Raw genomic sequence first — 27,245 nt, 5'->3', positions numbered from 1 at the left:
AAAGGTAACGGCAAGCTGGTCATTTCGATGTGAAGTGTGACTCGTGATAAGCCCGGCGGATCGGAGGCTGTCGGGGGAATCGTTGGGGCGGTTAGACAGAGGCGAAAATAACCGAAAGGTCACATGTTTGATCCTCGCAGGAGTCTGCAGACATGTTCCCCCATGGCATCGGACATCTTCTCCTCCTTCACTTGTAGTAGCTAAGGATTAGTGTAAGCCAAGCTTTAAGTGTCACTTTGGACCCGGTGTTACAGGGGAGAAAGGAGTTTGATACGAATTCAGCATAACAATGGAGAGCTAATGAAGCCATCACAGTTCCTTATGGTCAGTCATGAGTTTGCATGTAAACTAAAACACAGTCGAGCAGGGATGTCACTTCTCTCTTTGCGATATCACAACAGCCAACACCTTTACCGACCCCCCAAAAACCTCCTTTGTTTCTCTTAATCAGCGGTCGGTGAGCCATTTGTGTGTGGGTGCACTTTGCAAACACAGTCTCTCATCACATGACAGATGCTGCTACTTACAGCATGTTGTTCGAGACGTGCAAGATGTTTCAGGTTAGATTTGTCAAGGCATCATATCACGTGCTAATTTATGTATTGATGCAGAGTTTTAGCTAATTGTAGACATTTATCTCCCCTCTTACTGCACCACGTTACAGCATATAAAGACACTGGCCTTTATTTCTGTCTCTTTCTTTTGTCTATGCCGCGCTTTTCGCGTAGCTTTGTTTGCCTGACCTCATTTCACTCCCCACCCCCCTACCCCGAAGGCGGCCAAATGGGGGGGGTTTGTGAATGAGAGGAGAGGATGGGTGGAATAAAAAAAAAAAAAAAAGGCTTGTTTCATTGCTGCGATCATGAATGGGAGCAAAAGCCGCGTATAGTTTGTCCAAGACAGCTTAAGTGAACTCCCCACATCCTCCTTAAAATCCTCTTGACGTCACCTCGGACGAGAGCTTGGCAAACAGCAGCCAGTGCTTTTGTACGTCCCATTTATACACTTCAGTGTCTGTACAGTGTCTCCCCGAACCCATGCTTGCTGACTTAATACCCTCCTCTGCTTGTATATGTTTATCTACATCCACTTCTTATTTATGCTTGACGAGAATATAATGTACTTGATGGTGGAACGTAATTGGTTCGGATGCTTGGGCACAGCTTTTACAGCCTAGAAATGACATCAAAGCCATACTTTAGAGAACAAAAAAAACACATATATTATATATAGATATATGTATATTTAGATAATCTGTTCTTGTACATCCCGTTATGCCGTCTGTAGCACCGCGAAAGCGACACTCAAGCAAACCCGGGAGGAGAATATATCCGGTGCATCCCGCTGAAATGACCATGCCACCAAAAAAAAAAGGAAGCATGCGAAGTAGGATTTTAGTTTTGTGTTCGAGATGATTGTACGTTCACGGTGTGGCATTTTGCGGTGCGGGCTTACCCTTCTCAGAGTGGCCAATCAGTGGCCACTGTCCTTTCAGGGAGGCATCTGCCAATCAGGAAGCTCGACAGAGCCCCATCCCACAAACCCACCAAATCTCCTTATTGCCTCATCACTTCTCCTATCACGATGCTTTATTTATTGCTGGTTATATATTAGATTACGTTTCTATAATTCATGTGGACACCCGCGTGGTTGTGAACTCCTCCCACCTGTTTTATTGTGTAGGCATGTGAAATCCATATTTGTATGTTTTAGGCTATAAATTCCCTCGGTGTATTTTGGCATTTCAATCTATGATGTGTTGTTGGACTTTCAGAAATGGTGGCTATAAGGTGAGAATGCACAAGAACACTCCCTGTACTGTGTTTTCTGCACTAAATAAAATTTGCTGCATATTGCTTTGAACTCTACACACTTTTGTCAGTGACTTGCATTAAACATCCAAAAACACTGAGAGTAATAATGAAGGGATCTTCTTCTCTCCACCTGGACAAAAAACAAAAAAGTACTTTATTTCAATCAAACACATATTTTCCATTTCTGCAGGTGTATTCCATGTAGAGCTCCATTGGCTTGGAGAATATCTCTCCGACCCGGACCCTTCAGGGCACGCTAGTATTGCTTTGAGGGTCCCTGCAGAAGCTGGTTTCAATCTAGTCCCCTCTGGGTGCTGATCCAGTTCAAACAGATAACTCCAAAGAACATGGCTTCTTCATTACGCTGCTTGAATTTAGGAATTTGGAGCACTCAATTATGCAGAGGGTAAATAGGACACTTTGTCTTTGCACATCCCCTTGACACACATGGATGTGTGTGCGGGTGTCATATCACGGGTCAGAGAGGTCTGGCATGTTCCAGTGTTCGCAGATAGAAATAGATTTGTGTACATTTTAGAGAAAAAGGATTACACATGTCATGAAGCTTTTTTTTCCCCCAAAGATTTTAAATCACAGATGATAGAAATGAGGATCCTCTCCCTTTGTTTTTCCTACAAACTATTACTAACCGTTCAAACACGATAAGACAGAGTAGCTCCTCTAGATTTCAATCTGGACAAACCTTTTGGAAAGACACTGGAAACTTCATTCCAGTGTCTTAATTAGAGTCTTAATTCCAAGCTTTTGCAGGCAAAACATAAAAAATAACCATAGAAATAGCAAGTAAGTCGGTACATCACTCTGTTCTGTGAGCTTTCTGAAAGTCAACTCAGTCAAAAAATGATGCAACTATAAAAAAAAATTATCGTAAACAGGCCTCATGCCAAGAGCTATTTTTCTGCCTCTAACTTCCTGGAGGGAAGCCCGCCTGAAAAGGTCGTGTTCTAAAAAAAACGCAGTGCACCCTGGGTATTTTTTGAGGGAGCCTAACACAGTTCAACCGAGTGCTTAAAGGGCTCAACCATGATAACTGATTTTTCACAAGCAAGGACAACTCAAAATGTTCTCTACCAAACGGTCAGTTTACAGATGATTGGACAACAGTAACACATGTCTTAAATATCAATAATTAATAGCAAAATACCCTTTTCTTGCACCTGACAGTAGCCTAATTAGACCAAAATACAATACAGACAAATGACCCGTGAAGATCAGTTCCCCAGTTAATAAAGATCAATAAAGCAATGCTGTAAAGAGATACTGTACTGTAGGAGGTCAGAGGTCATCCTGCTTTGTTCAAGGAGCTAAAAAGATCATTTTACAAATCCATGGCACATACACAGTGAGAAATATTTCCAATTGTTTCAAGAGACTATGAATGTTTTAATTATAGCCTGTCTGTCTTTTTGTTTGGATATATATTGTTCAGATGAGGAATAACGAAATGAGAACAGTTGCCGGGGATGTTGAGATAATTCAGCTTTTAGTTGCCCTCCGCCTGAATTGGTTTGATCTTTGTATTTCACCACTCATCTTCAAAAAGAAGCCCTGCAGCAAGAAAGAACCATTGTTTTCAACAGCCTTGTTTTTTGACTCTGTAATATCAAGGCTGGGATTTCACATGTTTATTGAACCACATGATCTTTAGCCTCAAAATGTCTCATGTGATCACATGACGATAAGGCATGCTGCGTGCCTTTTTGTCCTCCGTGGCTCTTCAGTGTCTTTATTAAGACAAACGCGGGGAATATTTCAAATCACGACGAGGAGAGACAAGATCGGACGCGATGGCACCAGATCAGATCGCATCTGAAGGGAGAGAGGTTAACGTTGCTCTCAGCTGCAGTGCCTTGCTTCGCTGTTTAAGCCGTTTAAAGCAAAATGGGGTTTAAAGAAAATCCTACATTGGCCCCGATTGCACATGCTTTCATGTCTCAGTTACATTCAAGAAATACATACGAGTCGGACGGGCAACAAAGGCCATGTGATGCATGAAAAGGTATTACCTGAAACGGATGTGATACAGATATTACAGTGAAAGAATTCACTGGAGGAAGATTCACTTCCCCCATCCAGGGACACCACACACACACACACACACACACACCGCAACAGGCAGGAGCTGGTACATACAGTCACACATTTCATTTTTAAATGATTAAAAGAAGAAAAAAAAGTTAAGCTAAAAATAAAATTCTTTCTGGCGGCAGCACAGAAAATGTGGATCAATTAACCACACTGGGACGGTTTGGCTTTCCCAGTATTGATTTGTTTCACATTCATACAGCTGAATACATTTACACTGGCATGCAGGAACAGCCTTAAGAGACTGTTGGTGTGTATGGGAAAATCCTCTCCTGCACAAGAGGTGATGAATTTCAACATTTTCAACATTGAAATGAAAAATAAAAAAAGGAGGGAACAATGCAAGAAGCTATAGTCGTTTTTTTTTTTTTGCTTTTCTGGAGCAGTGTGCATCATCAGAGTGATGACTAAGACCGACATGATGCAGAGGATGTCACGGCACTGAGCAGAGCAAGGAACGCATTAAGCTCACCTTTAAGCTGCTGCTTCATGTAGATGATGGGTCAACATCAAGACTATCAATTCATTGATGCTTCGGAAAACAAGATTGAGCTCAGCGAGGGTGTACTTAGGCACAGCAATACTTTGAGCTATAAATGCTAACATCAGCAGGCTAATAGATTATAGGCAGATGCTCAGAGAGTATAATATTCACCATGGTAAAGGTGCTAGCATGTTACATAGCCCTTTTAATACCCTTTGGGCTTTTTTGCAGGTGCCTCTTGTCACCAATATCACTGATGCTCGGTAGATGGGTACCAATGATGAAAGGGAAATGTTCTGTTTGCCCCTAAAGTTCAGTGTAAACAGGTTATTTCTTCAAGCCTGAATACGCCACATAGTGTATGAATACACCTATTGTAAGTCGCTTTGGATAAAAGCATCTGCTAAATGACTAATGTAATGTAATGTACTTTTGAACCAAGCTTGCCGTTTCCAGTCTTTTTGCTAAGCTAAGCTAATAGGCTAATAGGAAAGTGCAACTATGTTATCTATGCAAGGTCTAAATGACCTAAATTCATGCATTTATGGATTTGCTTTGTGTGGTTGAGTCAATTATTATTCAATAGGCATGAGCCAATGATGCACTCGGATCACTTGTTAATGATTTTGGTGCTGATGTAATTTGCATGTTATGTCACTGATGATCAATCTGCACCAATTACTCTTACACAACCATTCAGCAGCCGCAGGGTTCAGTGTTCAGAAACCTTCCAGTTGCAGGCCCGTCCACCTGCTCTGCTTTAGTGCCCTTGAGCATGACACACCATACCATGGGGCGCCTGATCTCACTTCCCCTTACAAGCCCAAACAGAATAACCCAACTGGGGGATTAATATACTGCCTCACAGTGTTATTAGGAGTGCTAATGCAACACGCTTGCCGGTTAACTCCATTGAGAAAACGCCACAAGATCAGATCAAGGCGGCATCATTTCAGCTTTGGGTTTTGTCCTCCGGTTGCCGGGGCACAGCGAAGGTTATCAGTAACATAGAGAGTGTGACACTATCCGCACTGACTATCTGTCATGCTCACTAGCGCTACCGAATCCCCTGGAGGAGGTGAGAGCACTGATACCCTCTCTGAGAAACCAGAGAGCATAGGGAGGGAGGCGGAGGATGACACAGAGGAGTGAGCTAGGGAGGGGGGGGGGACGCAGAGGAAGCAACATGCTGAGATGTGAGGAAACTATATGCAGAGCGAGCTTATTGGTTTTTCTTCTGCATCTGAGAGGGAAGCTGCGGAAGAGAGAAAAGCCAGTGCATAACCTGAAGCTACATTTTCTGGAGAAAGACCTATACGCAGGCTCTCTCAAGAGTTCTTCAAATTATAACACGAGAGAGAAAGAGATGGAGGTACGATATTGAGAGTGAGATGTGTGTAGAGAAGAAAAAGGGGGTTGAGACAGGAAAGACCCAGCGCAGTGTAGCTGCCAGCAGAGACTAGTGCTGGATTGCAGGGAAGGGGAGAAACTACAGGAAGCAACGGAGAGAATAAGAGAAGGGTATAGCGTCTATTTATAAACCTGAAAGAGAGGCTTTGGATTGGGTTATGGAAAACCAAAAACAGACAGAAAGAACAAAAGGGGAGTAAAAAAAAAAAAAGATAGATGTGTGAAAAAGAGCTGGAGCTGCTGGTGGACAGAGAGAGGGAGAGAAAGGGGGAGGAAAAGGGGGGGAGGAGGGAGGAATACATTTACCTTGACTGACACTGCGACAGGGAGAGAAAGCAGAATCCCCACTCGAAGAAACTGTAGCTCCACTACATCATGCGACACAATCTCTGCAGTGGGTTTATCTGTGGGGCTACACTGAATATTATAGCATGCATGCACAGATACATGCATGCACAGATGCACACCCACGTGCACACACACACACACACACACACAGCAGCAATCATAGCCGATGCAAGGTTGTGGTTGCACTTGCAGGTAAGACTGACAGCAATAATAAAAATTGTAATAATAAAAAGTTATTTCTTTTGGGGCAAGTTGTGAGAGGTAGTAAAATGAAATTCAACTATTAACTGTTAAAAAAGACAGAAGCACAGTTTCTCAATAGGAACTGAGGAAAATGAAGACGTGTAAGAGAATCAATAACACGCAACAGATAGAGAGAGAGAGATGCAGGAGGTGAGGAGGATCAATAACATCTCAGAGACCCAGACACGGCCTTCTTTTTGGAACAGGACCCCCCCTCTGCAGTGCAAAGACATCGGTCTTCGTGAAAGCTCGGATGGGTGGTGGATTTGAGCGTCATCATTCAAAGTTGGCGTCCAGAATCATAAGAAAATGACATTAACTGCATCGGGACGTCGTCTCGGTTCGACAGTGATCACTTTTGGAGGATTTCAGCCTGTTCTACGGGTTGTGCTCAAACGTTGCCATGGACGACAGCATCACTGTGCATGCATAGGGTAAAAAATGCAACATGACTGTAAGGTGTCTGTGGAGCCGGTGTCCCCTCATTGGCAGCCCGAGGCCGCCCACTAGTGGTGGAGATGAAGGAATGCAGCTTCCAACACATGCTGCAGTCTGCATTGCACTGAAAAAAAAGAACATTTGAAGGGCAATAAAATAAATATTTTATATAATCATGCACATGGGTGGATTATGAGACAATGGGATGCTGGGTAAAGACATGCAAAAGGCCCTGACACCTCTCCTACATGAGCAAGACTTTATCGTTGTTTAGCCTCTTTTTGTCGTTTTGTGTTGCTTTGTAGTGACTATGCATCTCTTTTTCGGTTTTGTGTCTCTTTGTAGTCATTTTGTGGCTCTGTTTTTGTTCTGCCCCTTTTCATAGTTGTTGAGTCACTTTGTGGGCTCTTGTGTCCCTTTGCAGTTGCATCGGTCTATTTCTAGTCTTTTTGTGTTTCTTTGTAGTCGTTTTATGTTTCTCGGTGGTAATTTTGACTATCTTCCTGATTGTTATGCCCCTTTTCATTAGTTGTGTGTCAGTGTGTGGGCTCTTGTGTCTCTCTGCAGTTGTTTTGCATCTCTTTATACTCTCTTTGTAATCATGTATACGTCTCTTCCTGGTTGGTACTTATCTCATTGGGTGACATTTTGTTGATGAAGGTCAGGGGGGCCCCTGACATTTTGGGCTAGACCTGTTCAGTAGTCCATCCATGATCATTCAGTGTTGTAACGTGGGCTTTCTAGAGCACCTTTAGACTATTTTGAATGATACAAAGCTGCATGGTTCTAGGGATGGCGCTCTGTCAGTCGTACTGAAATGTCTCAGCAACTATTGGATGGATTGACATGTTATTTTGTGCAGACATTCTTGTCTCCCTCAGGCTGAATTGCAATAACTTTGGAGGGCAACAGCAACTTGTTCTAGTGCCACCATTGAGTCAGAATTGAGATCTGTCCCCGTGGTCTTTGGGCTGCTAGTGTTAGGGGGGCCCAAGTATACCATTGTCATGGACAGAGAGTATTACACCATCAAGAAGACATGAAACAAGTTTACAAGTGATGGTTGTGTTTGTAAAAAATAAATACATGTGCTTTCTCCAGGCTGATCAATCACTCAAAGAAAACCCGTCAACAACACTTCTAAACTCTGGAGGAAGGATATTCAGAATGTTCCACGCCGCACAGAACAGCTCGTATTTATCAGCTCTGCACACCTGCCTTAACTCATGCACACACCTGTTAGTGGGTTGCCTTGATTAATCCCCCACTCTCCATACCTGAGAGTCTCATTCACACAAAGATACGCTCCCAAATAACTTCATACTGCACACTAACAGTCACAGTATACTGTGCACTTGGGTAAAAAAATGACCACATTTAGTGTGCCGTTAATCCGGTTTAAGTGCATTTCATTTTGGATTGCGGACACGCCGTTAATCTGGTTTTCCATTAAAAACATTTTTTGTGGAGTTTTTTTTTTTTTTTTTAAAGAACTTTGTCATAGCTTGTCTAGTTTATAAAGCCCTCCGAGACAGTTTTGAATTATTGGAATTAACATGACGTCATGCGGAGCAGCTTTGAGGTTGGCTTACATCATTCTGAACAGACGAGGAAGTGACTGTCGATAACTGGAAACCTCACCGCCCAGGAAAGTACAAACTCTCCCAACGAAACTATTTAAAAGCCTCAAGGGGAGGTGGAAAATTATTCGTTGCATGCAAAATAAGAACACCAATCGCAGATCGTGTTTCAGCAGTTGCACTCAGTAGTCCAGATAGGATTAAAGATCATACCTGACACCTGTCGTACCTGAAGGAACAGCCGAGAGACAAGCAGGTATGTCTTGATATCTAATAATGTAGCCTATGAGTGGGATGTGGGCTTTGCATTTTCGTTCTGTAGGCTGTAAAAGATAAGGATAATGTATTGGATTTGTAAGAGATTCTTGCAATTAATGATAGATAATTACGTAGGATAATTCAAACACTTCTATGGTAGAATGCTGCAGGTTCACTTTTCATTGCTCTGTACGGAAACGTCAACGTCTAACCAACAACCACTTCGTTCATGACAATTCTGGTCTGAAACGTGAACTCAAGTGCCAGATGGGTTTTAGAAATCCCGCATAATGTTTCTGCCAAAGTTGGTCATATTTCAAAGGGTTTATCAAACCTAAAAATGTTATCGCAACACATTCTTTTGCACCGATTACCAAAATATTTCCTCCTACTACCATCATTTGCGCTTCCTTATACCATCAGTGTGTAGAAGTCTATTTTTAACTCGTCCCTCAACATTAAACCTGTTGAGGGATGAGAGTGATTTCCCCATACCAAGGTGAATGTGTCAGACTTTCTTTGATATGAAAGGTGTAGCACTTAGAGGAATCTACTGGCAGATACGGAATATGTTAATGAATATGTTGTCTACAGTAGCCCAGTTTCTGTTTGTTGCTGTCAGTCATTGAGAATAGGTTTCACTCTGGTTTCAGACATGGCCCACGGGCTAGACAACCAACGCTTCAGTTGTTCCGTGTGTCTGGAGCTTTACACTGACCCAGTCTCGACTCCGTGTGGACACAACTTCTGCAAGCTCTGCATTGAAAAGTGCTGGAACGGATCTGAGACGTCTCTCTGTCCCGTGTGCAAGGAACCGTTTCACAAGAGACCTGAGCTGCAGGTCAACAACTCCTTCCAAGTGTTTGTCAATCACCATAAAAACACAAATGCAGGCACAGTGAGGGGCGGTAAAGCCCACAAGGCCAAAGCCGGTGAAGTGGCCTGTGATGTCTGCACGGGTGTGAAAGTAAAGGCCACAAAGTCCTGCCTGGTGTGTATGGCGTCTTACTGTGAGAGTCACCTGGAGCCTCACAAGACCGCAGCAGCCCTGAGCAGACATAAGCTGATTCAACCAGTTAGGAACCTGGAAGACAGGATATGTACGAATCATGAGAAGATCCTGGAGCTGTATTGTAAGCAGGAGGATAAGTTCATATGTCGGATTTGTGCTCAGACCGACCACAGAGGGCACACAATTGTGACGGCAGACGCTGCGTCGCAGCAAAAAATGGTGATAAAACACAGTTTCATATTTTGTTACTTTGGTTTTTGTGCAGAAAAAAAACGTACAGGTCATAGTTAAAGGTTTTCAGTTTCTTGCAGCAACCTTTAACTGAGCGCTATAGTTAAGGTTACCTAATTATACCATTTGATCATTTCACTGTCTTACAGCTGTGGTATTGTTGCGTACGTTGATAATGACAGGGTGGAAAGAGTGCATCACAGCATAACAAATAACCATTTAAAGGCTTTATAAGTTGTGGTAGTGTGTGTAAAAACTAAATGCATGTGCTTACTCTAGATAGAAGTGTTTCTACTGCAACTAATGTTTTCATTTCCCTCCCAGACTCAGAGCAAGAGGAAAGAGAGAGAAGTGGAGCTGATGATACAGGATCGGAAAAAAAGGATCGAAGAAATCAATTATTCAAAGAAACAAACAGAGGTGAGTTCAAAGTCAACACACTGTCAGAAGGCTCCTAAACTCTGTGGGACAGACAGTCCGAGTGTTACAGGCAGCACAAACCAGCTCCTCTTCATCAGCTCTGCACACCTGCCTTAACTCAAGCGCACACCTGTTAGTGATCAGCTTTGATTAATCCCCCACTCGCCACACCTGAGAGTCTCATTCACACAAAGAAATGCTCCCAAATAAACATTTGCTTCCTTTCAAAATGAAAATTTGCTAAATACAAATTATATTTGTATTGAGCACAATATATACATTTATACACTGGAGCCTCATTTATATGCTTACCTGTTTATTTTTCTGGATAACATCAAGAAAAACTCTTCAACAGACACTCTTCAACAATTAATCATAAACATTTTGATCAGTCCAACTACATATTTTGCATCAAAATATCCTCTATTTATTGTATTCGGACTGCAAATTCAACTTATTTCAATATTCCAACATGTTTGACTGCTATTTGTTTTTATTTGACAATTTGCCTGTTCTAGTCTTAGTTAATGCTCGTTGGACATTTTTGTAATTATTTCTCTGGACCGTTGCTTTTTTAGTTTTTATTGCTTGCCTTTTTATTTCACAAATCGGATCAGTTCAGAAACTCTTTCATTAAACTTTTGTTAATAAATTGCATTGACTTTAATATCAATGGTGGAAGATGTTTTCTTATCTTTTGACCACATGGTACACAGAGTAGATCTGACACACAACTCCTAGCTTGTCCTGTACAATGTGATCATACACGTCCACTGTTTATATACAAGTTTTAATGATGACATGTTTTGACTTTTAGGAGAATGCAAAGAAAGAAATTGCGGCGAGTGTTCAGGTGTTCATGTCTGTGATTGAGTCAATCCAGGACACCCACACAGAGCTCATAGAAAAGATGGAGGCGAGAAATGATGCCGAACAGAAGAGGTTTGAAGAGCTCGTCAAAGAGCTGAGGCGGGAAATCGACGAACTGGAGAAGAAAGGTGTTGAGCTGCAGCAGCTCCCACACATTGAAGACCATATCACGCTCCTGGAGGTCGGTGCAGGAATCATCTTCTGTAATAATCATATACGTATCGACTATACATAAGCATGCTAACACAACAACATTAACAACTGTTGGATGTTAAACATGCTCTCGTTTAGCATGTAGCATGTTAGCGTATACGCTTGATAATTACAGCATGATCACGTGTCGCAAGTTAACAGCCAATGACAACATTGTTTCTGTTTCCCATTCAACAGGCATTCAACAACGCCTACAAACTCCCATCAACCAAGGACTGGACGAGCATCCCCGTTCATGAAGTGGATTTCTTGGGCTACATACAGACGTCTTTGATCGAGGCAAGAGAGTTCATCGACCTGGAAATTAGAGAACAGTCAGCCAACGGTAAGTTCGAAGCAAAGACGAACATCTAAGAGCCTTCCATCAGGAATTGTTAGGTATCCATCGAATCAAACGACACATTTATTACTCAGGTGGTTGATTTGGTCGCTTATCCTTTTAGGCAAGTAATATCTTACTGTTTTCTACTTTAATTGATGTATATTAATGACAGTTGTTTCTTCTGGATAATTTATGTGATTCACACTTCTTGTATTTGACTTTTTTATGTATTCGATGCAAAATGTGCCTGTGAACTATATTTATCCTGATGTTTTTGCCATAATTGTTTCCTAAACCGTATCACACAGCTCTGCTCTGATTGGTCCAGTCTGGGAGTAGATCGACTTTCAATCACACAGATCACGACCACCAGAGTGATGAATGCGTTTGTGTCACTTCTTCGTTAGCGGAGTGCGGCGCTGATACTTTGTCTGACTTTTGCCTTCAGTTTGTGTTTCCAACCGAGTTTTTGGATGTGCCTTCCCTGCACTCTGTTTAAAATGTCAACATTAGAAATGAATAAATGATTGATCACATTTGTTGCTAAATATATCTGACTCTGTCTGATGAGCGGAACATTGCTTGATGAAAACACATTGAAAAAACAATGATAACTATGTTGTTGCTAAAGATGAGTTCATCACTTCAAGGTGATTTGATGAATTGAGCTGTCATTCACCATTGAACACATTAATAGCATCATGTATCACTTTACTAATTATGATCTTCCCCCGCAGAGTTTAAGAAAGTGCAGATATTTGCAGGTTTGTCACTTCTTACTTTTAAATTGGATGTTTTTTTAATATAAATTCAACATAAAATCTTTCGAGACCTTAGAGTTTCATCTCATGATAAGATTGTCATTAACATCTAATCCTCACATCTGGTCGTCTACTCTAACAGAGGACATCACCATCGACCCCGACACCGCAGGGCCCTGGCTCACCGTCTCTGAAGACGGCAAAGAAGTCAGACAGTCTGCAAAGAAGCAGAAAGTTCCAACAAACCTGGCGAGGTTCACAGAAACCACATTTGCTGTCGGGACACGTGGTCTGAGCACGGGCAGACACTACTGGGAGGTCGGGGTGAAGGAGAAATCCAACTGGGTGCTGGGGGTCGCTTCGAACACATTGAGGAGGAGCGGACACATAACTCCCTCTCCGGAGAACGGCTTGTGGACTGTAGCTCACAGGGATGGAAGGCAGTATTTCGTGTGCAGGCAGAATCCATTCCCCTTGACGTTGTCTTCCCATCCCCAGAGGGTGGGGGTGTTTGTGGATTACGAGGAGAGCCGGGTGGCCTTCTTCGACGCGGAGGCTAAGACTCTCATCTTCACCTTCACTAAGTGCAACTTTACGGGCAAAGTTTACCCCATATTTGATCCGTGTTTGGCGATAGCAAAGAAAGAGGCTGCTCCTCTGAAACTTATGACGGTGTACTTTACAAGATGAAAAAGTGATCGTGCTGAGCAAATCACAGGAATCAATATGTAACCAGAAATAGACATACAGAGTTGAGTTATTGCATGTTTTATCCATGAGCAGCGGTGTCTGCTGGTGTTTATGTTTTATTTCCATAGACCGGATTTTGGTGACATTGATATATTTCCAGCTATAATGAGGTGTTATAATAGACCGTTTACTAAAGGCATTATGACAAATGTACTGTATACATTTAGATTTTAAGCCAATGCAATAAAAATTGAAACACAAATATAACTGAAACATAAAGGGAGTTTAGTTTTAGGTATTGTTGGATTTTTGTGTCATATTTTGTAACTATTGTGTATGTGGGGTTGCATGTTTCCTGGTAGTTTTAACTGCCTTTTACATGCAAAGTCAATTCACATGACTTCTGGTGTTTGTGAGTAGTTTGTTTTGCCTTTTATTTGTCCCACTGATTCCATCGATCTGTGGGATTTTTTATATATATATATATATATATATATATATATATATATATATACCCTTTTAAAACGAACAAAGAATTTGTCTTACATTTTATGTAAAATGTACAGTTGTAAAATTCATGAATATTACCAGATGAATGTTTAGGGACTTCATAAATAAAGTGACTACAAGTAATCAACACATGGTGCTGTTTATTTCAATTTAAAATAAAAATTTACTTTCAGTTAAAAACATATTACCCAAGAAGAATAAGTGTTTTCTTTCACATCAAGACGCTAATATCAGTGACACTCATCAGTCATAAATAAGGTGAGTAAAGGGAATTTATGACCCCGTACACATGTCTAGAAACTGCATTTGACAACAGCAAAACATTTTAGCTCACCTACAACTGCTATCTTATTTCCACACCAGCCATTAAGCTTAAACCCACTGATACTTGTCAGTCTTTACAGGGAGAGACCTGGAGTAAGAACAGCACAGGACGTCCTGGCGTTTCAGGCTTTTTCTATATCTGCAGCGCAGAGTCGTTGAAATCAGAGTGTGATAACAAGGGGAGGGCATGTGTGAACGTTCGGGTGTGTCACACCGGGAGTGGGAGGGCCACTTCAAGTTTCAGGAAGAGTGCAGCACCTGTCGGTGTGTGTGATTCACAGCAGAGTGCGTGAAGTGAAGGACTGCACGTCAGAGGAAAACATGCAGAGTAAGTTCTAACTTTATCTCACATTAATATCAGTGGCTACCTCTTCTTTTTGACTGTAGGACATGATGTGTTTAGTTGAGAACAGTTTTCTGTGTAGTGTGCCACATATGTGTAGTAGAAGAGTGGCAAACAGACAGTGTGAAACAAAGTTATTTACATTAAAACAGTGTAAAACTTACAGCCGAGTGATGTGTTTGTTTGCATAGGACAACATGTTATTTTACTTGACTTAATGTCCTGAAATGATGCTCCACTAGCTGATATGTTTACATTTATGAATAATCATGTGATATCTTGTCCTTTTGCGTTAAATGAAAAATGAGCCATTTAAGCCTGATTAAAGATGCCAAAAGCAATGGTAGCATTGGTTGTTTGGGGTAAACTCCGGAGGGAGTTGTGTTTTCTTGTAAACCTGAAGCAGTACGCTGCTGTGAGGTAGATGGTCCTGAGTTTCTGCATTCCTCAGATAGTTTCACACCTCTCTGGACACAGTGACGCTGTTAAATACACTTCCCGCTCGTGTGAAGAGACTTTGTGTTCTCTCTGGTGCTCAACCCCCCCCCCCCCTTCTCCTCTGTGACTCTTTATGACCTAATTGTAGCGCCAAAGGAACTGCAGCAGATTGTAGCTGTGCACACACTGACCTTTGACCCATTAGTCAGACACAAACACCACATATCCTCAGCCCTTTTTCTCTCGCAGTAAAACAAAGTGTTTTTACTTTAATTCATGCTTTCGTCACATCAACTGTTTGTCAGTGTCACCGTTGTGCTTCGCCCTCAAAATGTCTGTTTTGCGCAAACAATAACCTGGTTTTAGTAATATATGAAATCATGTTTTTCTATATCAGTAGGGGCAACGTCTACATGGCTCGTCACCCTGCCATGAATTGTGCATCTAATCTATACCGTGTGTCTCCTTCCCTCTTTCTTCCAGGCATAAGCTCTCCAGGAGGCGGTGTCCTCTCTGAGGACCAGTTCACCTGCTCCATCTGTCTAGAGGTGTTCGTGGAGCCCATCTCCACGCCGTGCGGCCACAGCTTCTGCAAGGCCTGCCTGCAGGGCTACTGGAACCACAGCAAGAAGTTCCTGTGTCCCATGTGCAAGAAGAGCTACCACAAGAGGCCAGAGATGAGCGTCAACAGGGTCCTTGCGGAAATCTCCTCCCAGTTCCAGGGGCTGTTGCTGGCCGAAGGAGCTGGAGGGGCCGTGGGAGCCTCGGGAGCCGGTGGAGCCTCACGGGGGTCCACACTGAACCTTAGCTCAGCTACGAGCCACGGGGGCTCCCAAGGGTCTGACAACGGGGAGTTCGCCCGGGCTGGGGAGGTTCCCTGTGATGCCTGCATCGGAAGGAAGGTGAAGGCCCTCAAGTCTTGTGTGAACTGCCCTGGATCGTTCTGTGAGGCCCACCTCAGACATCATAGAAAGGTCAGTTTGTACTCTTCTTTGGGATTATTGCAAGATAATATATATCTGTTTTCTTTCTCTTTGGCAATGCCTTTCTTTGTTGCCTTCTGTTATCATTTCATTTTGTCTTATATTGTGAAATTGTTCTACTTGATAACTGCACCATATAATTTAGATTCCTATCATTATCTCAGAGCTTCCTGGTTCAAATACCCCGCTGCCTACATTTGCTCCATTTAAATGCATGGCTCCCCTTCTCCCAGGTGAAGTCCCTGATATCCCATCGTCTGATCGAACCCACTTTCCACCTGGAGGAGAAGATCTGTAAGAAACACGAGCGTCTTCTGGAGGTCTACTGCCGCTCGGACCACGCCGCCATCTGCACGGCCTGCGCCGAGTCCACGCACAAGTCCCACGACATCGTCTCCATTGACCACGAGTGGAAGAAGAAGATGGTGAGCATTTAGGTCTTAATTTAATACAATGTATTGGTGTTCACAACTAACTTTCTGATTGATTGGTGGGCTTGATGTGAATGGGTTGTGATTCTGTGTCCTGCCTTAAACGCACCTGATGAAAGCCTCACTGTCAGGTGACTTTCATGCTCTAAAGCCGTGTGAATATTGATTTCAGTGAGCCACAATCCTGATTTTCTTCTCGCAGAGTAATCTGGTTAAGAAGAAGTCGGAGGTCAAGCATTTGATCAAGGAGAGAGCCAAGAAGCTGGAGGAGATCAAACAATCCATCAAAGTCATCAAGGTGAGTCCAAAACAGATACCAACAATGTTTTTCTGACAGAGAATTGATCGCTCTCAATATCTATTATTCTAGATAGTATTGACAAATTAGATAATACATCACAGGATGACACTGACAGACCAATATCCAATTGTTATTTTCAGTCTTATGATTTAGATTGAATCAGCACTTTGTGCCATTTTGAACATGCAGGTCATGTGTTTTAAAGTGCGTTGATCCGGCAGGCTGTTGTGCTTTCCCTCACCTGGTGCATGTTAAATATTTGCCCAGTCTGCTCTCATGTAAAGCTTTATTTGCTCTCTGATCTGGGCAAAGCACGTGAGCTGGCCGATTTCTCGAGGGCCCTTTGGCAGGAACACACATCTGCGGATGGGATGATAACTCACCCACCGCGCTGCAGATTTACCTTTTGCTTTGATGGAAAAGCAGCAACAGGTTTGGTGACGACATTGGCCACATCTTGCGAATGCAAACATTTGTTTGTCTCTTGCGTCTACAGACTCAGATCCATGTCTGAGGCTGTCCGACCGGTGTGACCAGCGTTTACACGCTTACCTTTAGTTTCCCACACCCTGTCTGTGACTCATGACAGGAAACACTCCCTCCAGCACCACAGATTACAACACGCAGGATCACGCTGCTTTTGTTCGTATAAATGAAAGGATTGTAATTGTAGTTGTAAAATGGCAGAAATGTTATTGAGGTTTTGAATGGTTTTCCATAAGAATCATTTTCCAGGTTCAGTGCTGCTCTTGGTTTCCTGTTTGGTGACATTTGTATCTACTTTTGAAAAAATACAATGAGGATTAAGTTACCAGAGGGTTGAATATCAGGGTGTGTGTGTGTGTGTGTGTGTGTGTGTGTGTGTGTGTGTGTGTTTACTGTACAAACACTCTGCACATGTGCATGACAGACTTGGAGATAAAGACAATGATGCCTCACTGGATTTTTTTAAATTGTATTCATGCATGTGAGTAAGCAAAATAAACTTTATATTAATGAACAAATGAAAAAAAACACAAACCTCTTTAAATCAATCAGGAAACAAGGCATGAAAACGAGCTGTGTCTTTACTTAAACAATTAGTTGGACTCTAATTGGTTTTGATGTTTTTATTTTAGGCCTAACCCTGTAACAGACATGGAAAAAATGTGGACCTTAAGGCGTGGCGAGTTTATTTTGATCACACCCTCAACAACAAGGCTTTTCAAAGTGATTCATAAGACGTCAAAACAAACACACAAGAGGATATAAAAAGACATTCATACGTAGGATTTAAAAAGAGCCAAGTAATACAACGGATTACATACAGTTGAAATTAAACATGATAAACAGGAAAGTAAATCTGTAGTCTCCAAGCCCACTCTGCGATGACATCACTGTGACATCATCAGGGTTTCTTTCCTCACACTATAAAAAGAAGACAACTGTTTTCACAGACTGTACTTCTTCCAACCTGCCCTTAATGTGTACAGACAACTTAAATGTGTTTGAACCTGCAGCCTTACTAACCCCACATATTCACATTCCTCTCCATTGTGTCCCCCCCTCCGCTGCAGACCAGCTCTCAGAGGGAGTTGGAGGAGAGCTGGCAGGTGTACGCGGAGCTGCAGCGCCTGGTGGAGCAGAGTCAGGCGGAGCTGGTGGAGCTGATCGCCACGAGGCAGCGCGAGGCCGAGCGTCACGCTCAGGAACTGGCCCGGGGTTTGGAGAACGAGCTCAGCCAGCTGAGGAGGAAGAGCAACGAGCTGGAGGCCTACACACAGACGCAGGACAAAGTGGCCTTCATGCAGGTAGTAATTACATGTTGGACGTCCCGCTTTTGAGTTTTGGAAGATCAAATATGTTCAGATTTAGCTGTGATTGTAGAACAAATTCCAAATATGTCCAAAATATATATACATTTCATCAAAAGATGAATTTCTAAAATTTGTAAATAATAACATTTGTTACCAGAGCATCACTTGCACCACCCTCCACAAATGTCCCACTTTTCTTTCCTCCAGCTTTTGGTGCATAGCTTAAACGATCAATATTTGAAATCAAGACCATGACCCAAGTGCGATTTTAAAAATGCATGCTGGCATATTAAGTATTACTTAATTATTCAGTCTTCCAGCGTGCAGCCTACATACACAAAACACTTAATATGCATTTAGGACAGCAAGGGAGCTAATTAGTTAAAATCCTAAAGATACTGTATCCTAGCTGCTGCTGATATTCCACCATAACAGACTTTATACTCTTATTAATAATGTTAAAAGCAGACTGGAACAATATATAATTTTTTAAATCCTATTTTTCTACAATCATTATTCATCCACATACTTTCGACACTGCCAATTATCCAGCAGTCCTGCATGGTTGGCAGTTGCATCAAAAGCCTCCCTGAACAGAGCCAGCTGTTATGGAAGTTCCCCCTGGTGCATTTACCCTGGACTGTTTATGGAGATAAAATGTTGATTTTCCTCTCATGAAAGACGTCTTTGAAGTTCCCAGATAAGTGTGAGAGGAAGCAAAGGCCCACAGCCACACATGTTGAGAGTATATGCAGACAAATACATTCACTGTTCTGGATCTGTAACTCCTCTGATTTAAAGCTGCTGCTCTACTTTGATTTATACAGATACATCTGCTCACTGTCAAGATTGTTTACCCCATAGAAATCATATTTAGTGGGTTTTTTCCACTGCAAATACTTTATTTCCCCTGAGGGATCATTCCATTTTAAATTCACTTCACCTTGCGCTCCCATTTCCTGTAGAACCTGTCGACCCTGTCCCCCCCAGCCGAGCCCACTGATTGGTCGGCGGTCAGCATCAACACTGACCTCTACCTGGGAACCATCCGCTCCTCGGTCAGCAGCCTCGTGGACAAGCTCCAGGAAGAGCTCAAGAGACTCTACGGCAAAGGTGATAAACGATTTACTTCAATTTTATTTTGTTAAAACAACAATAACTAAACATCCATAAGCTTCACATCGTAGCACTGGATTGCATTGTTAAGTGTTCCTATTGTTTTGTCCATCCCCTGTGTTAACTTGCACTGATTTGTGATGATTTGGAAAATGAAAGTCTTCCAAATGCTCATAGTGATATACTGTGTGTTTTCAAAATAAGAGTCATATTTCGGTAGCTACAATTGCACCCTCATTGTCTTATATCAAACACACTTCCTGTGCGAAATCCAAATATAGGTCACTGTACGAGTCCTTTGAAATAGATATGTGACTCATCTTTGCAACAGCACATCCCCCCGCCCCCCCACACACACTCACACATTTCACACATACAAGATGGTCGGACAGATGGAGATGGTGTTGATGCCACAGTTCACCACCGCCTCAAATCAATGGAGAGATGACTGACAGCAGCACATGTCTCCAGTGTTTACGGCTCTGGATGAGAGCTACATGTTTACCACCCACACGTGCCATCTGCTTTGACTTTGGCTCTTTAGAAGAATGAATTCTCTCTCTCTCTCTCTCTCTCTCTCTCTCTCTCTCTCTCTCCCTCTCTCTCAGAGCTCCGGAAGGTCCAGAACTATTCAAGTGAGTAACACTTTATATTTGGTGAGCAGCACTTTGGGGACTCTTGAGAGATTTTAGAAGAAAACAGAAGTGTTTGACAATCATGAGCAGTGTGACCAAAACTCAAAATGTTCAGTTCTCCCAATAGTCCACAAGAGGACGCCCTTTCTTCACAGCACAGTTGAGCTCAATCCAGAGGTTTATAGCCAGTTAAAGAGGGTAAATGTCACTGGCACCATTATGCAGTGTATATTAAGTTACTGTCTAGTACAATCTTGAAGGTACTTTTACTTTACTTGAGTATTATCAATTTATGGTACCTTACATTTCTACTCCACTATAGCATTTCAGAAGAAAGTACTTTATCATGTGTGTTCTAAAGCTATAGTTAAGTACTTTTATTTAAGTAAAGGATCTAAGTACTTCTCCCTTTTTTTGGGTGCAGTTCCGTACAAATAATCAAATAAAGAAATTAAACCATAACAGGGACATCGGAAGAGTAGAAAAGTCATTGATATAATGAGCCTCTTATTCTGTCCAGGTGAGGTGATCTTGGACCCTGTCACGGCTCAGAGGAACCTGGTTGTGTCCGATGACGGCCGCCAGGTGAGATACGAAGAGCGGAAGACCGTCCACTCCGAGGGCCCGAAACGCTTCAACCCCGCCCTCTTCGTCCTGGGCCGAGAGGGTCTCAGCTCCGGGCGACACTACTGGGAGGTGGACATGGGGCGCAAGACGGCCTGGACGCTGGGCATGGCCAGCGCCTTGGCCCGCCGCAAGGGCGAGATCAAGCTGAGCCCCGAGGGCGGGTACTGGTGCCTGTGGCTGAAGAACGCCGAGGTGAAGGCTTTGGCATCGATCCGCCTGCCTCTACTGCTGCCGTCCCAACCCATTAAAGTGGGGGTCTTCCTGGATTATGAAGGAGGCCAGATTTCGTTCTATGATGTGAAGGCGCGTCTGCATCTCTACACCTTCATGGATACCTTCAACGAGAAACTGTACCCGATCTTCAGCCCCTGTCTCCACCAGGACGGGAAGAACTCTTCGCCTCTCGTTATATCCTCCGTCAAACACACCTGAGACTGACGGTCAGTCAGCAAACATTCGACGTTTACGACATCTGTAGGTCAACTAAAATTTGCTGAAAAGTGCAGACATTTTTGAACAGCTAATTTTGTCCATTATTCGGTCTTCCTTCCCAATCATCCGGCCAACGACTTGCTTGAAAAGCCCTTTACCTCAAACACCTTTCAATATAATGAATTAAAAACAAAGCATGTCATTTTGCATATCAATACTAACCATTAAAACACATACTCGTACTTTATGGGCATGTTATTGCATTTTATCAAGTAAAACCAGGCTCAGCACAAATCCTTTAATGGCCGCCGATCGTTTCAAAGCAATACAAGGAAAGAAGTGTGCGTTTGGATCAGAGGAAACCAAAATGTCCTGTAACATGGGTGGTTCTTTATTGACTGGCCTATTACAGAGAAATATTGACAATTTGTTTACTCCAAAAGTAGCCAATAGTTCAGTCATACTGTACTGTACTTATCTCAAGTTGTATATAAAATAAATGATGTAAAAACATGTGAAGGACGAGACAAGGTTGTTCCGAGTTGAGTTTGAGTAATGCTCTACTGCTGGCAAGTTCCTTACTGTGTAAGTCTTTGTTATAAGGCTTTAGAAACGTTACAGATTAAAGAAATGAAGTTAAATAGATGTACTTTCACTGTCTAGATGTTTAAGCCGGCCTGGGGAACCAAATGAGAGACTTTTACATACTACAGGACTCTGATATTGTTTTTAATTAGCATTTTATTTTTACTTTATGATCCAGGATTGTTTCAAGGACCATAAAAGTATGTTCTGTATTTATATATAAAATGTGTTCTTTTGTACTACCAATCTGAACTTGTTCATTAAAGATGATTCGTCACCCAACAAATAGAGAAGTTCACATGTTTTTTTTACTCTTACTCATGTTGGATTTGTCTCTAAGCTTGTTTCTAACACCAGGTGGACAAAGCTCGTTCTAAAACGAGAGGGAATCTGAGGTCGGCTTTCACACGCTGAGAAACAGTAACTTTAACTGCAGTAAAGGGGGCGTGCACTTCTGGTGACGTTCAGCTGGGGGGGAGGGGCCAACTTTGAATTTGATGTCACAATAAATCCTTGTCATTCTGCCTTTAAAGCTGGACTAATCAACATGGTTATGTTCACATGCTAAGCTAAGATAAACGGCTGCTTAACACATTTTAATGCACTTTTTCCTCAATTAAAATGTCTGATAGGTCGGCTCCAGTCGGCAACTTATCACTCCAAAAATAAAAAAATATATGACCGAACAAATAGATACAGAGCAAGAAAGTGCCAGTGTTTATGTCACTAATTTGTGACTTTTGTGAACCTCCAAACCGGTATGTCGAAGAATTATATCGAAACCTATTACAGGCCATAAAAGATCAACACTGACTGCAACTCTTAGCAGAAGTGAAACATAATGAGCTTCATCAACTTGAAACTTCTTTAGACTGCTGGTTCTCTAACGGGTAAAGCCAGTCGTCCTGTGAGGGCCTTGGCCAGGGGGTATAAATCTGTATCTGGGGTAAAAGGAGAGGGAGGGAGGGGGTATATTTTGGGTCTTAGGTGTGTGTGTGTGTGTGTGTTAGAGGGGGGTAGTTGGTGGTGGCAGTGGTTACAGCCCGTCTCATGTGTCAGTGCACAGCAGAGCATTGAGGCAGCTGCTCTCTGGTGAGTGTCCCCATGTCTCTGTTTTTCTGTCGTCTCCTGCGTTTTCATGTCTTTACCGTCACATCTGCTTCTCTGTGCACCAGTATGTCTCTCAGGGGATTGTTGGTTGTATTTGCATTTATTACAGTTTGGCTGCTTAAGAGCTGTGATCTAAGGAAAGGATTTTTAAAAATATTTTTATGTTGAACTCAGTTTGAAAAAAAGACTTAAATTGAGGTACAAGTTTGTAGTCTTTGAGGCATGAGCTGTTTGTATGTCAAAATAATCCTGATTAAGAGCAGGGGAAGCACTGCAAGACAAGTCGCTGACTAGAGCAATATTTTTGGAAAGATGTTAATCCCGTCTGCTTTGAATACCGAGGCCTCAAGCAGAGAGCTGCTTGTGTTAAAAGTCAAACTCACTGACACGTTGCCTTTAAAGTAATCAAACAACACGATATATTTAGCTCAAGCTCAAGTAAAGACCAAACGTCTTCTTTAAAAAGATCCAGAATGTTTGTAACAACGCAAAATCAATTGTGGTAGCCAATGTTATCAGCTTATCACAAATATATTGGAACTGGTGTCTTTGTCGACCGATACAAATATTTGTAGTAAAATGGCAAAACATTTGAGGTAACTTTAAAAACAGAGTTGCTATTGCACAGTGATTCCACCAGAGAGCACTGACATGTTTATTTATATACTTGTAAATCAAATAAGACGATTCAGAAAAGAGAGTGAGGAAAGAAAACATAATTGTCATTAGAAGTAGATTCAATGTAACATCTTTAAAATTACCTCAGGAAAAACAGTGGCAAACAGAAAATATATTAATAAAAACAAACATAAACAACACTCACCTTAGACTCACAAGGGCTCATTTATTACAAAAAGATAAATGAAATGTGTCGACAACATCTTCACATTATTTGGCTTGAATTTGTAACAATAAATGAGTCCCGTCATGCTTTGCTTCGTAAAATTGCATGAAAATGACCTCGAATGACATCACGCCATCTAACCCGAGCGACCTCAATATCACAGCAGGTTTGATGCCCCGTTCAGAGCCTGGTTGCTTGCGCTGAAAATGACCCTGCCTCTCCGCCGTGCAGGAATGGCCACCACTGGGAACCTTTCCGAAGAGCAGGTTCACTGCTCCATCTGTCTGGACGTCTTCACCAACCCCGTGTCCATCCCCTGCGGGCACAACTTCTGCCAGGGCTGCATCCTGGGATACTGGAAAACCAGCCCTTTGTACCAGTGCCCTATGTGTAAAAAGTCCTTCTACAAAAGGCCCGATATTTGCATCAACACGGTCCTGAGGGAAATTGCGGATCAGTTCAAGGAGATCAGGGTTAGAAGTGTGGAGGAAAGGGAGCGCGAGGAGGAGGAAGAAGACGAGAGAGACAGGAAGTGGACGATGGAGAGAAGTAAAAAGGAGGATGAGGAGAGGCTTTTGGAGAAAGATCAGAAGCAGCATCTTCTGGAGGAGCTGAAGCAGAAGCAAGAGGAGGAGAGGAGAAAGAGGGAGAAACCAGGAGAGAAAAAGCCTCTTCCAGAGGAGTTACCACCTCTGATCCCCTCTGTGTCAGCACCCAAAACCTTTGCGCCACCGCCACCCCAAGCCACAGCCCAGGGGCCTCCTCTGCCTCCGCTGCCCCGAACATCACCCCCACCTTCACCTCAGAGCCCCGCTTCTTCATCTCCTCAAACCTCACCCCCACCTCCCTCCCCTTCACTCCTGCCTCCCCTCTGGGAGGAGGTATACTGTGACATTTGCCTGGGGGACGGCAGGCCCAAGGCGGTCAAGTCCTGCCTGGTGTGTCTCACCTCCTACTGCGAGGAGCACCTGAAATCCCACGGCGCCAGGTTCACCAAGCACAAGCTGATAGAGCCGGTCGCCAACATGGAGGACAGGATGTGTCCCAAGCACGAGCGGCTCCTGGAGCTCTTCTGTAAGAGGGATCAGACCTGTGTGTGCGTGCTCTGCACAGAGACGGACCACCGGGCGCACTACACGGTCCCTGTGGAGAGAGAATGGATGGAGAAAAAGGTGGGAGCGGGAGGAGCCGCAGTTACATTCTATGCCCGCCCACTTTTTAAAGTTCCAATCAAATTGATGGATTTACATCTTTCTCAAATTTGTATTTAATTTAATTCAATTTAATTTCAAAGACATTTTAATAAACCACAATATTCTTGTCAAAGAAAGGCTTAACACATTTGAACCTTTAAATTAAATCTAATTGCACTCATGAACCTTTGGTTCAATAGTGACACGCAACTTTATTTTATGTTTGGAAGATCATAGGCAGCACATGGGCAGTTGTCTAATATTCATATCAGAAAGCTCCACTGGACTTGCCGCATGCTTTTGACTCTAAAACCAGGACTAGAATGATGACTGTAAAAGCAAAGATTAGCATGTGTATGCCTGTCATCGGCCTTGAATGTGTGAATGTGAATGATGTTGTGCAGGCGCAGCTGAAGAAGACAGAAATAGACGTCCAGCAGATGATCCAGGACAGAGTGAAGAAGGTGGAGGAGATCAAACACTCTCTGGAACAAAACAAAGTGAGACACTGTTGTCACGGAGCTTGCCGGTACACTAGAAGTCTAATACCGCCAATAAATAAATTCATATGATTATTATTCAACACAGTATTTTGACTGAATTGATTAAGGCCAGCGCTCAGAGAGAGGTGGAGGAAAGCACGCAGGTGGCCTCAGAGCTGGTGCGCTCCATCCAGAAGACCCAGGCCGAGCTGGTTTTGGCGATAGAGGAGAAGCAGCGGCAGACGGAGAGGTGGGCCGAGGGCCTTGTCGCTGAACTGGAGCAGGAGATCGCTGAGCTGAAGAGGAGGAACACCGACTTGGAAAACGTGGCTCGGACCGACCACATTCACTTCTTGAAGGTGAGAGAGCGCTTTGATTTTAAAGGAGCGCTTTAAAGCTAAATAATCAATTTCAGGTTCCAATCCATCCATGATTGAGATGTTTGGGACCGTTAACATCTACATAGTTTCCATTCTAGCTTTTCAATGCAAAGAGGAGAGTAACTACTTGTAGTTGTTTTTACCTTCACTTACAAAATGTCCTCTTTTTTCAAATAAAATTGTGGACATGCCGTTGTCATGTCTTGTGCTCAATCTCTCCATAGAGCTTCCCAGCCCTTAGCACTCCTCCGTCTGTCAAAGACTGGTCTGAGACCAGCGTTCCCACTGACATGTGTGTAGGTATGATCCGGAGATCAATGGCCAAACTGGAGGCTACGCTACATGAAATGATCGGCAAACTGGCTGAAAGTGGTATGATTTCAATTATATCCTTCCAATATGTATTTGATACTTTTTCAGTTTGATTTGATTTTGTTTATTTTGTTGTTTCTTTGACAGAGATCAAGAAGATCCTGAAATATACAGGTAAACCTTTGTTTTTTGCATTTGGTTTGATATTTTTAATCATCTTGAAACTCTTCCACAAACTAAATCCCTCGTCATGTCTCGTGTCTCTGCAGTGGACATCACTCTGGACCCTGACTCAGCCAACCCCTGGTTGCAGCTTTCTCAGGACAGACATCAGGTGAGACACCTGGGCGCATGGCAGGACCTCCCGGAAAACCCCGAGCGCTTCGACACAGTGGTCATCGTCATGGGCCGTGAGGGCTTCACCTCGGGGAGACATTACTGGGAGGTCCAGGTGGGGGACAAGGACGACTGGTACATGGGCGTGGCCAGGTCTTCTGTCAACAGAAAGGGCCGGATCTCTGTAAGCACTACGCAGGGCTACTGGGCTCTGGCCATGAAGAAAGGCCAGGGGTACCGGGCATCAACATCCCCACCGATACTGCTCCCCCTCGACCCCAAGCCCAAGCGAGTGGGTGTGTACGTGGACTACGAGGAGGGGCAAGTGTCCTTTTATGATGTGAAGGCTTGGACCCACATTTACACTTTCAAAGATACATTCAGGGAGAAGATCTTGCCCTTTTTCTACCTCTACTGCTGCGACAAAGCCTCCGATACCATCGCGATTAGTCCGGTGAATGAGAAAAGTGTGATCAAGCAAAGCTAAGGACAAGTTTGACAGTAAAAAGAGCACAAAAGAAAAACACTCATGAAAGTAAAACATATTTTCTGTTTCTTCTAATGTTATTTGTATATTTATTATCTGTATGGTAGTTTAAGAACTATATTAATGGTGCAGTTAATGTATTCAGCTCATGGAAGCCTTTAAGTTTTTGGGGGAAAAATGCGTATTGACTTTCTTGCCGAGGTTAAGATACGATCATTTCCACTCTCATGCCTGTATACTAAATATATAGAACTAGCAGGCGGTTAGCTTAGCTTAGCATAAATGTTTGGTGTGTTATGATCAAGAATTTGTTTGTATGGATTTAACAAACATGATATAATGTGTTAATTAGTGAATTTAAGAGGTGTTAGGTAGGCGAA

At 42.9% G+C, this 27,245-nt stretch overlaps 3 protein-coding genes across 3 annotated transcripts; all 3 read left to right on the top strand.

The window, feature by feature from the left end:
• Positions 1–8,497: 8,497 nt before the first annotated feature.
• On the top strand, positions 8,498–13,600 carry LOC116385704 (E3 ubiquitin-protein ligase TRIM39-like). Its single transcript, XM_031851385.1, has 7 exons — positions 8,498–8,679; positions 9,335–9,912; positions 10,249–10,344; positions 11,162–11,395; positions 11,605–11,752; positions 12,487–12,513; positions 12,653–13,600. The coding sequence occupies exons 2-7, from the start codon at positions 9,337–9,339 to the stop codon at positions 13,198–13,200; spliced, it is 1,629 nt and encodes a 542-aa protein (XP_031707245.1). The 5' UTR covers positions 8,498–8,679; positions 9,335–9,336; the 3' UTR covers positions 13,201–13,600.
• A 714-nt stretch (positions 13,601–14,314) lies between these two features.
• btr12 (bloodthirsty-related gene family, member 12) lies at positions 14,315–22,003 on the top strand. The gene is made up of 8 exons (XM_031850655.1): positions 14,315–14,362; positions 15,299–15,789; positions 16,032–16,223; positions 16,432–16,527; positions 18,087–18,320; positions 19,292–19,439; positions 20,051–20,077; positions 20,598–22,003. The coding sequence occupies exons 1-8, from the start codon at positions 14,356–14,358 to the stop codon at positions 21,134–21,136; spliced, it is 1,734 nt and encodes a 577-aa protein (XP_031706515.1). The 5' UTR covers positions 14,315–14,355; the 3' UTR covers positions 21,137–22,003.
• A 1,712-nt stretch (positions 22,004–23,715) lies between these two features.
• LOC116385495 (E3 ubiquitin-protein ligase TRIM39) lies at positions 23,716–27,172 on the top strand. The gene is made up of 6 exons (XM_031851004.1): positions 23,716–24,847; positions 25,273–25,368; positions 25,479–25,709; positions 25,955–26,102; positions 26,190–26,216; positions 26,312–27,172. Exons 1-6 carry the CDS (start codon positions 23,882–23,884, stop codon positions 26,863–26,865), a joined length of 2,022 nt encoding a protein of 673 aa, XP_031706864.1. The 5' UTR covers positions 23,716–23,881; the 3' UTR covers positions 26,866–27,172.
• The last annotated feature ends 73 nt before the right edge of the window (positions 27,173–27,245 follow it).

This window comes from Anarrhichthys ocellatus, unplaced genomic scaffold, assembly GCF_004355925.1.
Source record: "Anarrhichthys ocellatus isolate YVR2014 unplaced genomic scaffold, GSC_Weel_1.0 scaffold11, whole genome shotgun sequence".
Lineage (NCBI taxonomy): Eukaryota > Metazoa > Chordata > Actinopteri > Perciformes > Anarhichadidae > Anarrhichthys > Anarrhichthys ocellatus.
The sequence above is the reverse complement of the archived record's forward strand: the minus strand, read 5'-3'. Positions and strand labels throughout refer to the sequence as shown.